Source organism: Harpia harpyja, chromosome 9, assembly GCF_026419915.1.
Source record: "Harpia harpyja isolate bHarHar1 chromosome 9, bHarHar1 primary haplotype, whole genome shotgun sequence".
Classification (NCBI taxonomy): domain Eukaryota; kingdom Metazoa; phylum Chordata; class Aves; order Accipitriformes; family Accipitridae; genus Harpia; species Harpia harpyja.
The window spans coordinates 259,047-271,674 of NC_068948.1; the positions used below are offsets into that span (position 1 = coordinate 259,047).

The following is a 12,628-nucleotide window of genomic DNA, read 5'->3' on the forward strand; positions in this document are numbered from 1 at the left end:
AAGCATGACCCTGCCACAACCAGAATTACTTTTAAGAAAATCATACATCATTCTTCTAGATTTTATAACCCCATGCTGATGCCAGTTCCAGGAGAATAATAAAGCTCTTTGCTAATCCAAAGGCCCAAACCTGTTTAATCAGTAAGGCAGCAAAAATGCCCTCCAAGAGAAGCTAAACTTATCCCACTACACAGAACAGCACTTAAGTCAGTGACAGTCAGTCCTATGTTATATTACTTAATGCAGTTAAAACCAAAGCAGACTGAACAACCTTTAGTGGCCTTCTGCTCCCAATTCAAGGGCAGAATAGGTCTTCAATTTTCCCTAAGTGCATTGTGCACCACTCTTGCAATGTTTTTTGGCAAGGACTGGAGCCTAGTGTTAGCACTTTTGCAGATGCAAATAGATGTGTCTAAGCTTGCCATCAGAGCACTGAGTGATCACTATCTGGAAAGCCCTAGAACAGAAATAAAGCAGATGTGCCATCCATTTCTTTTGAGAAAGCACTAGGTTGGAAGCTGGACTACCTTCGGTTTACCAGTACACTCATAGATGATGATCTAAGATATATCCTCCCCTCTTCCTCCCTGAAGAGGGCCAAACTTCTGAATAGTTTTGTCACACTGTGCTTTATGTCCTGTAATTGCCTCCATGAGAATTCACAGAACTGTACTACCTCGACAACAGTTCACGCTAGGAAGCATAACTGAATACAGCTTTCTACAAGCTTAGAAGAGTACTGGACCTCACATCTTTGGATCCAAATACTCAGACTGGCTTCCATTCAAAAAACAGTTAATTACTTTCAGTCCGAACCTGAACTAGCACATTTCTCTGAAAGGGGAGCAAGGAGCAAACTACAAGGATCAATCAAGTAACAAAATGGGAAAAGGTCTCTTTAAACCGCATGGTCTTTATTTCAGTGCCAATATTACAGATACAACACAAATATCCCAGTCAGAAGTAACTCAAATGGAATCCAGGGGGTCTACAACAGGCTCTGGAAATTAAACTGGGGAGAAGGTCTGGAATAACTGGGAAGAGCAACTTTGCAGCATAGTCTCTGATGAGTCTCCCAGCAGGAACAGAGCCCTTGCTCAAAGACTGATCTACAAAATTGAGTATGTCTTTTCTACCCATAAACCACAACTAATGGGTTAAAAGGCTTTGAAACCATCTGTGGTAGAAAACCAGCTGCTCCTTGGATCTCTACATCTCTCATACATCACCACATTTTCTGGGGAAGCTACAGAAGACTGACTGTGAATCTGCATGGCTGTAGCTATTGATGGAAAGAAAGAAAATTCAAGTGTAAGGTCTTCATTTCCAAGTACAGCACCAAAGCAATTTTATCAACTCTCACCCAGCACCTCTTTTCCTGCACTGTCTCAGGTTTGCAGATGAACTCCCAAGGCCTAACTTGCTCTTGGTATGTATCACATAACTAAGAGGTGGGTGTATACAGTAATGCACTGAATAGGCCATAAGAAGCCTCCAGCCGCTTCAGACACAGGGGATACAAAAAGAAAGAGGCAGGGCAGCCTGACATCCCCCAAGTCCCAAATCTGAGCCCCAGATGAAAGTGCCTGAAGGAATCCAGCTAGTAATGAATGACAACACTCCTTGCCCACCCCAGGGGAAAAAGACAGCAGAAAGAAGGGGCAGCTGTTCACTTGCTGCAGAGAGAAGAGATTCCCTGCTAGAAATTCCAGACTTCTCTTCCAACCAGGCTGTGTTTCTTTGCAGGGGGGTAGGGGAGGGTGGGGGGGAGAGGAGGCGAGAAGGGAATGTTGCTTCTGGCTGTGAATGCATATGTGAGGGAGTGCACAGTAGCCTCCACAAGCCGCCAGCCTCATCAGCGGAGGAGAGGAGATTAGTCTTAACAGATATGCTTCAAAGTCAGCAATCACTTCGGGAAAATTCCTCCTCATCAGCAGGTCTCATCTGTTCCCCATGCCCATGGTGCAGTTTGGGGGATTGCCAAGGATCACAACCTTCTTCCCAGAGTTCTTTTGATTGGGTGGGGTGAGAATAAGAATGGTGCCAGAGCCTCACTGCCAAGACTGAGGGGGGAAGTTGTTGACTTCTGCTAGATCCTGCATTGCTGAGCCCTTGTGATTATATGTCAACTTGATCCGCATACGTAGTTGTTGCTACAAGAGAAAAGGGGGAAAAAAAACAAACACAAAACAAATTCAGGTCTCCATTAAAGGTCAGTGAATCACCCCATGTCCCGCTCCCCTCCCTTACCCCATGAATACAAAACACAGACCTTTCCTCACCACAAGAGCTTGCTGGCAGGATGTACAGGGTAAGCTATGACACTGCGATAAATGCTTAATCTGGCAAGATGTTCATTGCTCGCTGTAGTTCTCAGATCAGGTACAAGCTCTCAGAAAAGATATAGCACAGCTTCTACCCATATCTCTCTCTGCACTGGCCCTACTCTCACAAGCGCTTAAGTCCTTAAATACAAAAATAACTGCCTTAAAATCCCAGTCAACAATGGAAGAAAGCAGGAGGCAGATCCGGACTTTGCTGCTTTGCACTTAGGCTCGCGGGGAGAGGTGTCATTCCCATACTAGCTGTTCACTTGAGGCAGCAGTCTGGAAAATTCAAGTATTGCATAGCTTAGTAGCACTGTGAAGGAAATAGCCTAAGGAAGACTGGAAACAGAGTCTCTAAGAACTTTTTCTCCTCCTGTGAGTAAATGATGGAATAGCTCAGAAGTTGTTTTACACTCTTGTCATTTGGCTGTCATCCAGATACTAGGTGGCCCTTAATAATAGCTAGAGCACAGCATGCTCCAGCCAGGTTCCCTATTCTCCTCACTCTCAAAAAACTCATTTCCCAAAAACCCTAAAAGGAAAACCAAAAGTTGGCTATTTCTGGCTCTTTTCCCCAGATCTAGAGGGAAATATGCAAAAGGAATAGCAGAGGGAGGAAAGGAGGACAATGACTGCTCCAACCAGCCTCAGGACAAAGAAGCTATGCTTTATGACTAATAGATCAATATAATCAGTGTCAGTTTTTGTTATATTTGGTGTTGTTTTGGGAAACTGGCCATCAGTTTCAATCCAGCATAATGACAGCCCATGTCCAGGTGAACAGACTTTTTTTACAACACTCACAAGACAAACAGCTACCTCCTAAGTAGCAAAGCCGTTCCAAGGTTGCCTCCCTCAGAGTATTCCAGGTAACTACACTATCTCATGGACAGGGTTCTTGCAAAGCTGTACTTTGAGGCAGTAGCAATCTAAAGGACAGTAAGAGATGCACAAATGCCTGAGGTGGAAGAGTTAGAAAACAGTGGGCAAGAGAAGAGGGTAGTAAAACACTCTGTATTCTGAAGCGTTCATAGGAGTTCTGGTGTTCCAACAAGAACACATCCCACTATCTAGGTGTATTTCATCTTGTGGGTCCCATCTGAGGTGGATATATTGCAACTTCTGGCATCTTACAGGAAAACTCCTAAACTCTCCCAAGTTCAGAAAATAACTTTCAAAGTGATCTTTGAAAGGTGCTCTACAGCACTACAGAGAAGTTCATATCAGAAGTATACAAGACCAAGAGAATTAGTCTTGTGCCTTAATATAGGCAGAGGGGAGCACACTACACAGAGATAAGGGGAGAGGCACGGAAACCACAAAAATTACACACTAGAAGACAACCATTTCAGTGAAATCTTGGGCTGAGATTTGAGAATTCTTCTAATTTGCACATCAGTCTAGCAGCAACACTTAACATCTAGAGCAGTATGTAAGTGTTAAGCTATGAAAAACTTAAGACGTTTTCAGTTCTTAAAGATGTTTAAGATCTTAAGGTGTCCCACAAAGGAAGAAATACATGATTTCAATTTTATTTTTCTTTCTGATGCCATCTAAATACTTGCAAAGCCTCTTAAGGAGGACATGTGGGCCACACCCCTCCCTCCCCTCAAGTCTGTTGCATCCCAGTCTTGAAGCCTGCCTCTGAAGGCTGTAAACCAAATGGAATTATGATTAAATCACACCTAAAGATTTTTTCCATCAATTGTTTAAAAATACACTCATCACATTAAAAACAAATGACACCACTTGAGAAAACAGACAATTTTGTGAAAATTATGGGTCAAGCTATTTTTTGTGTAACAAACATTTCAAGTAATGCTGCTGTAGAAAGCAAGAACAAATGTTGAATATATTTATATGGCAAGGTGCTTGCCTTTCAGACATCACTTTTACAACACATACAAACACCAGGTTGAGCTGTGCTAGAAAGGCCATCTAAAAACTTGTTTAACAACAATTCCAATGCAAAAGACATTCATGAATTCAAGAAGATAGCAAAGCTGTGAATCTGTTTTAGCAGTATAACCAAATAGAAGGCCAAACCTGTGCCCAGGACATCCTGTCTGTTTCATAACTTTTTCCTAACCCTAACCAAAATGACTGTCATTAAAAACACATCATCCACTACCTCACTCCCTATCTCTCATCAGAGATGCATCCCTAACTGACCGCCACTAAATGCACAATTCCAAGACAGTATCTTTAGTAACTGTTCTTGGAATCACTCACCTTTTGTGGATTCAGGACTTTAATGACCTGTGTGATGGTCCCCGAGTTAAATGCAGGGATGACACTGCTGCTGGGAGACAGAAGCTGCAGCTGGAATGTCTGAAGAAAGGGCAAAGAAAAAACAATTTGATGCTTAATCAAGTAAGAACATAAAAGTGTTTTGTTTGCACTGAGAGAAAGCAAAGAAAATTAAGAGTTCAGTTCCTGGCCCCAAATAATCAGTTCTTCAATTCCCTACCTATAAAGAACAAAATATTCACTAGTCCACCTGCTTTCTACACAAGTAAGATTCAGGTAGCACAAATACTAGGGGGTGGGGGCTTACTGTAGCATACCAAGATCAGCAGTGATGCATTGTTTCAAGTATCACACACAGAGGAACAGTCAAGACTGCTCACCACACCTGTAACTTCAGGAGTCCCATTCTTTCCCTAATTCCTTCCTACAGCAGGTATGAAACCTATCCGAATTAAAGTTAGAGCATCACTAATTCCTACAAGTGAAACTCCCAGAAGTGAATGTATTTTCCCCAAACTTGAAGAACATTCCAATCAAACCCTGCTTAAATGGTCTGCTCTATTATAAACTAGGCAATATCTGTCTCCCATATTTTGTGCTGCAGCTAAGTGCAAGGGGAGACAATTCACTGCTTAAAGGAGGACCACTACTCATCACCATGTGGGGACTCGTTTAAACTTTTATAGGCAGCTAATAGCTTCAAAAGACTTTTTTCATGTATTCATAGCTGTAAAGAGCATGGTGTATTTCCTAGAAACTAAGAATAAAGGGAAAGATTAGTGTCTTCACTTTTTTTTTTTGACCCAACATTTTTCTGTGTGTGGTTTAGCAACTTTCCTAGAAAGTGGTGATTTTAAAACAAGATTTTGTCCAAGCAGAAGTAGTCCAATCTGATAGGAACCGGTGTTCTATTGCATTTATAACATTTACTTTCAGACTAGAAAGAGATGACCAAACTGAGCACTAAGAGAACAGCTCTTAGCCTTGATTACCATGCTGCAATTTTCTGTCTACATGAAGGCACTGATCAGGAAGTATTTGCAGCTGGCCCTCTACCTATCACTGTAGTTGACCTAAGTGGGTCTACCTTTGGTACTGCAGCTTGGAAAACAAAATCTGTCATATCCAGCTCTGTGCTGTTGGAGGCCTGTATCGTGATTACAGTGACGCTAGGGTTGGTGTTTGACCTCTCAAAGGTGAAGTCAATCTTCAGCCCATTCTTGTTGTATGCAGTAATTGAGGGGATTCCTGTAGAAAACGAAAAAGCAGCAGACCTACAGAATCTGGAGATCATTCTCAACATCACAGAACACATTTACTTTACCCCAGACACAAACTCTTCTGAAGATTAAACACACCCCCTCCTCCTGCTCCAGTGTCAGTGCCACACTTCACTTCCCAATCCCCCCCTTTTTTACTACCCCTTGTTTCCTCTTTAGTTGGGTGCTGTGGCACCTTAGGCTAGGGATTTACATGTCCCTAACCTGCAGCAATATCATTGAAGAGAGGCTGTGATGAAAGTCCATCAAGCAGGAACGGAGGCTGTGCTATCTGGGGCACAGGGGCAGATATTGGAGAACCTACAAGAAACGTTGAAGGATTATTACTTAGCTGTCACAAAATGAAGAGTAATTACTCCTTCTCCAAAGATCAACTGCTGTATATCATCTGTGTTGTCATCCTCCACTTCTCTGCTTTCATTAACAAGCACTGGCTCCTCTCAAGCTAGCAGGCATTCAAATGGAATGAATTCCTCACATATTCCAACCCTCTCTGGAAAGGCTCACAGCATTCCCAGGCTGGAGTGTGAAAATGCTCATCTCACCAGCTAATCACACACAGTCAACCTGTGACTTCATTCCCTGACTCCCACCTGTATGCCAACATGGATCTTGGTAAGAAAAAGCATGAAGACTAGGACTTGATAGAAAGTGAAGAACTAGCCAGCCCTCATCCCACCCCAGGACTGAGAATGTAGACTTGGAAGAGATGCAGCCTGCTCACCTGTTAGGTTGAGGTCTCCCAGGAGGTCAAGGAGCTCCCCACCAGCAGAGGCTGGCTTGCTTGTAGGTGCAGTGGGGATTACAGGTGTTATATCACTTCCCCCCAACAAGTCCAACAAATCATTTGCCTAATGAGAGAGTGGATGTAATAGTTACATATTCAGGTTCCTGCTACTTTCCCTTGCAAATGTAATGGATTCTACTTGCTCTCAGATTGAAGACCAACAGAGCTGCTGGCCAGTCAGAGAGGTTTTTAGTTTGGCTATGGTCCCATGCCCCACAAGAGATCTAGTTTCCATGCTCTTGGGACCACAGAAATAGAGAAGGATGGAGTTCGTGCACACTGAAACAAGTTGGGTGATATATGGCTTTACCACACCTGGCTCTTGCACTCCCCACAATGACCTCTTCCACACACCCATGCTTGACACTAGAGCCATTAGAGTAGAAAGATGATGCAATCATCACCAGCAAAGAGGCAGAGAGGGGCAAGGAGATGGTCTCAGCTTACTGTTGGCAGTGGCTAGTAGTGTGGTCTGACATGCAGTGGAAACTCATCCTAGGTCAGTTTCCATTACCTGGCTAGCAGGCTGCAATCCAGAGGGTGGAGGTTTGGTTTCCAGTACTGCTGGCTCTGTCTCTCCATTGGTCTGTACAATCTCAGTAGGGCCATTTGTGGTGACTTTCTCCATTACTGGCATTCTCTCAAGCAGGGCTGGCCTGAAAGAAGCTGACATAGTTACACTGTGCCATCTTCCTGGATCCCAATCCAAATACTCAGACATTCAGGAGATGGTATACACAATGCAGGGGAACAGTAAGACTGCATGACAACTTGAGTGGTCAGAAGCAATTCCTGGCATTCTGTGCCAGTGTAAATACATTAGTCAACAGCTGAAAGCCAAACAAGTCCTCCTGCTTCCTGTTTTCCCTTAGTACTTAACACAGTTTCCACTGTGAGGCTAGGATAACAAACCCAAGACAAAGATTAAATTGAGAAATGGTGGATTAACTGCAGACATGGGACACTTGACTGCTCTGTTCCATATGCAGCTTAGTCAGAGTCAGCTCATTTGACTTCTCTTTGCAGAAGGGTTTACCACTTAGAACAGGTGAAAAGTTAGCAAAGCAAATCACAATGCTCTCATTTAGCCAAATTAAGTTTCCAAAGAGATTAAGTTCAGCCCTTGAGTACCCTCCTGAAATGATACAGAGACTGAAGAGGCGGCATGGGATCCAGGATCCTTACATCAAACCAAAAAACTAGGAAAACGTGTATAGGAAGAACTAGTCTGTAATACAAGAAAGGCCACTACCCTTGCAGATCAAGCCACAAAGGACTGCATGTAATAGGGGTAAGCCACACTGTCTACACATCTTTTGGGCTGAAAAAGTGTTCCAGTGCCAATAAACCCAACAATGGACCACATTTTTGACCATGAACAAGGCCTTAACGAATAGAAACTATTAAACATTGACCTTTACACTGTAATGAACACCAGAATACACTGGGGGGAAAAAAATACAGATGCTCTCTTGTAAAACTGAATGTTCACATATGTTTTTCTGAAGTGTAATGCTTCCCAAAACTATGAATAGTGTACACTGCCATCTGATCAAAAGCCAGCTGATTGCCAGACACTGCTGTCTGCAATGGTCCACTCAGATCAAAAGCCTCTCATGCTAGATTTTTCTCAACTCATTCATAAGGCTTCGCATGAAGCTCCAGGCAGCTCACATGCCCTAGCTCATTAACACAACTTTTCCAAGAACAATTTGAGCTGCTGCATGGATCCCATGGGAGGAGAGAAAAGAGGAAATCACAAGGATGTCGGTGTCCTACACATAGTGAATAGGATCGTACCTATGGAAAAAAGTGACTGTGAATAGCCTTTGAAACAAGCTTTAGAGGCTCTTACAAACACAGGCAATATTTCATCAAGTGGCACCCATTTTCTCTCTGTCCTCTCATCTAGACTCTAAAATGGATGCTCTTCCATCCAATGGCATCTTATGGCAAGTTTTCAAGGGTGGATGAAGTTAATCCCCAGAAGATCTCCTCCAATCTTATGATCCTCACTGAACAGAATCTGTGGTGCTCCTATGTATCAACCATTAACTATTGCAGATTAATGACTATTCTGCAAAGAACTATAGCTTTAGTTATTGCAACAAAGTAGGGTTTTAACTTTCTTGTAAAGAAACAATCACTTGAGCAAAGCAATGATGAATGGGGACCTCTCAACGATAAAGGTGTAAGGAGGTTAACATGCTCATGTAGTGTAGAACAGGGAAGCCAAGTGGCGCAGTGAAATATTATGCCTTTGCATACAGAATTTGAGATTTTAAACAGATACTACAAGAAGATACAGTGAATTAAAAAGATGTTCTGAAAAACTGAAAAGTATTAACAGTTGGATAATTACTTCAAGTTCAGAGCACAGCTTAGAAGGACAGGTCAATGGATCTCTGCATGTTTATTCCAAAAGACGTTTTAAAATCAATTTGAACCTAATGACTCTAGTAATGCTAGCATGATAAAAGCTACCTGCGGACACTTACTCAGCTAGCAAATTTAAGATTCAACACCTAGAAGCAAAAATTAGTCAAGTTCAAGCTCAAAGCAGGGCAAATGTTTTGGCAGAGAAAGTCTCTGATCACAGAACAATCTCCCACGATATTTTAAGTTCTTAAAACACTCACTAGCCCCATAGATGAGGGAGGAATTCTAGTTCCTCTGTAATCCTACCAAAATCACCAGGCAAAGCTCTCAAAGCACAAAGTGCGGTACACAGGAGATCAGAATAGAGTATAATGATCCTTTTCAAACACCAAAACCCATCAGCACTTACCTCATGTGATCGTATTTCTTGAAAAGTGCATTATATTCCACTGCCCTCTGCTGTAACTCCACATCAATGCTGCTGCCATAAATGGAAACTACCTTCTTAATGCGACTGTGTGGGGGCAGGGGGGAAACAAAAACAAACACACCATGGAATTAGCAGCAATAAGGGATTAGCATGTGTCATCCAGAAGACACTATCTGGCTTCTGCTCAACAGGTGTCCTGTGCAACTCATTTAAAATAGTAGTCACTGCTATTTTCCTGGAGTATCTACACAACATCCATTTCTGAACTGCCCCTTCACAGCAGCATCAGCAGGTGATTAATATACCACCACAAGACAAGGTATATCATAAAAATGCTCAACTACCCACACCGAGAAGCCATTGGTAGGAAACAAGGCTATTTTTCTCTCCATCATCTAAATAACGAACTGGAAAGAACAGTCTGCTGAAAGTAAGGACTTATCTTCCTCATAAAGTTTTCAAGCAACAGCAACATGGATTAAGTCCCTACATAGTAGTGTACATCCACAGAGAAAACAGTATAAATCAGTGGAGTCTTCCACCCTGCAAGCAAAGGAGGACTGTAAAACAAATAACAAGATGACTCTTGTAAACCATGGAAGCACAACATGTCCAAGGAATACTTCTACTGAAGACAACTGATGCCAGCATATTTGCCACAAAGCCCTGTGCAGTACATCAATGAGAACTCACTTGACAGTGCAGGTGAACCTTGTGGAAAGCTTCATGATAGCAGTGAGAGCATAGCCTCGTGTAACAGATGCAGACATATTAGATATCAGGACGCTTTCTAAAATATCAAGAACTTCATCCTCTGTTACCTGAAAAAGTACAGAAAGGTTAGGCTGAGACAGAGAGAAGCTTTGCAGCAAGCCTTCCAGGGCATACTGTAAAAACCTGTCTCTTGCTTAATGGCTGTGTCGTACCTCCTCCACAAGTTTGTGAGCCTGTGGCGTTATGTTCAGAGTGTGTGAGACAGATACACCTAGGTGGAGATCTTATTATATTTGTTTTAAAATACAGTTCCTGTTCCACACATTGAAAAGCAGGTTTATCACCAAAATACACAGCTAAGACCCTAGCAGATACCCTGCAAGCTACGGTAGCACTGAAACCACACTGCTCTGCCAATTGTAGCTGCACTCCTCACAGGGAGTGTTTACGCAGCCGATGCCTGTAGCATGGGAAAGAGATTCCTGTCCAGGGTCCATGACCATAACAGACATCAGTGCTAAGTAACCATTGTGAGTATTCCCCTCACATAGCCCGCATGAAGCAGCTCCAGCCTAGCCAGGTATAAAGTTGTTGTTCTTTCCCAAGCTATACCTGTATTGGCTCCTCCTCTTCACACTGACCAGACACCAGAAGATCTCCATACTCTCCTATGCACCAAGAGGCCACTTGCACCAGGGGCTGCTGTTAGAAGAAGAAGAAAAAAATCAGATGCCTCAGAGATAAATGGATGCCTGTATGACAAATTAAACTATCACCGTTTCCCAGAGCAAGCTTAGCCCTCCTTCCAGCCAAGGAACTTCTGCAGCAGAAGAAACAGGAATATCTGATTCAATCAAGAATTCCATAAGAGAATTAGAGAAAATAAAAAGAATGTGAACTTACAGAAGACATGCCTCCTCTGCAATCTGTCCCTTGGAGCTAGATAGTGTGATGTTGACTGACCTTGAGATGCTTAGTAAACATGCTTATTGCAGTACAACAATGAAACTGAAGCTGGTTGTGTTTGGTATTACCTGGGAGTAATCACCAAGGATGGCTTTGTAGAGTCTCTGCACAGTGTAGGCATGCATCTCCACACTATTAGTTATTAGCTGAATCAGATTGGGAACAGCATCATCACGAACATAACTTCCTGCCTGCAAGAACAATTGTTGTTAGGTTTCACTATCTGACTTCTCAGTAACACTGAGCATCTGCTGATATCCTTCACAAAGCCACCTGATGTGCATGGAAATAAAGAGCAAACTCCTCATCCCCAAGCACTTTATGGTTGATTTTCCACAGGCTCAGATGGGTAGAAATACAGGACAGTACGTTTTCCCTATGAACTCAACTATACCCAGAGAAATCCATACTATAGATATCCTGAAATTGTCAAGAAGGTAAGAGTGTGGACATAAGAATTCTGTGCTACAGAAGGAACAAAAAGTAACACAGAAAACTTCTCTGTTAAATGGAAGGCTTTAAGTCAAAGACACCCTGGGGGCAGAATGCAGCTTATTCAATCACCAGCTCAAAGCCAGACTCTATGCCAAGTAAGCACAGGACCCAGGAACTTGCCTGCATATCACTCTTTGGCTAGAGGATAGGAACACAGAACTCAGAGGGAAAAGCCCACCTTAAGGCCAGGAAAGTATGTGCGGGAATACACAATCACACAGCTTTGGCACTGAAGGGAAGATATATACTGTTCAAAACCTGTTCTGTTTAGGCAATCCTCTAGCACAGAGCAGAGCATGCAAAAAGAAGGAAATTAAGTGAGCCCAATTAGGTCAACAAAGCTAACCAAAGATGGCTGTATTGGGTTTGCATGTCAAGATTTTGGTAGTGGGGGTGGTCTACAGGGGTGGCTTCTGTGAGAAGCTGCTAGAAGCTTCCCCTATGTCCGATGGAGCCAATGACAGCCGGCTCCAAGACGGACCCGCCGCTGGCCAAGGCCGAGCCTATCACCGACGGTGGTAGCACCTCTGGGAAAACATAGTCAAGAAGGGAAAAAAAACAACCCCAAACTAGGCAACAGAAACTGCAGCTGGAGAGAGGAGTGAGAATATGGGAGAGAAAAAACCCTGCAGACCCCAAGGTCAGTGAAGAAGGAGCAGGAGGAGGTGCTCCAGGTGCCAGAGCAGAGATTCCCCTGCAGCCCACGGTGAAGACCATGGTGAGGCAGGCTGTCCCCCTGCAGCCCACGGAGGTCCACGGTGGAGCAGATCTCCACCTGCAGCCCATGGAGGACCCCAAGCCAGAGCAGGGAGCCTGAAGGAGGTTGTGACCCCGTGGGAAGCCCATGCTGGAGCAGCCTCCTGGCAGGACCTGTGGCCCCGTGGAGACAGGAGCCCACGCTGGAACAGGTTTGCTGGCAGGACTTGTGACCCCACAGGGGACCCACGCTGGAGCAGTCTGTGCCTGAAGAACTGCAGCCCGTGGAAGGGACCCACACTGG

At 43.6% G+C, this 12,628-nt stretch overlaps 1 protein-coding gene across 3 annotated transcripts in view; it reads right to left on the reverse strand.

Annotated features, from left to right (window-relative positions):
• Positions 1–893: 893 nt before the first annotated feature.
• The window catches only part of AP1G1 (adaptor related protein complex 1 subunit gamma 1), a 50,398-nt gene continuing 38,663 nt past the window's right edge, over positions 894–12,628 (reverse strand). Inside the window, exons 14-23 of one of the 3 annotated variants that reach the window (XM_052797413.1) lie at positions 11,202–11,324; positions 10,780–10,866; positions 10,147–10,274; positions 9,433–9,537; positions 7,159–7,300; positions 6,582–6,708; positions 6,062–6,157; positions 5,665–5,825; positions 4,560–4,658; positions 894–2,153 (exon numbers count right to left, since the gene is read on the reverse strand). In XM_052797413.1, coding sequence (XP_052653373.1) covers positions 2,052–2,153; positions 4,560–4,658; positions 5,665–5,825; positions 6,062–6,157; positions 6,582–6,708; positions 7,159–7,300; positions 9,433–9,537; positions 10,147–10,274; positions 10,780–10,866; positions 11,202–11,324 — 1,170 coding nt within the window. In that variant the 3' untranslated portion in view covers positions 894–2,051. Of the gene's footprint in view, positions 2,154–4,559; positions 4,659–5,664; positions 5,826–6,061; positions 6,158–6,581; positions 6,709–7,158; positions 7,301–9,432; positions 9,538–10,146; positions 10,275–10,779; positions 10,870–11,201; positions 11,325–12,628 lie in introns of all 3 variants that reach the window. The other 2 variants (XM_052797412.1, XM_052797414.1) reach the window with 2 other exon arrangements.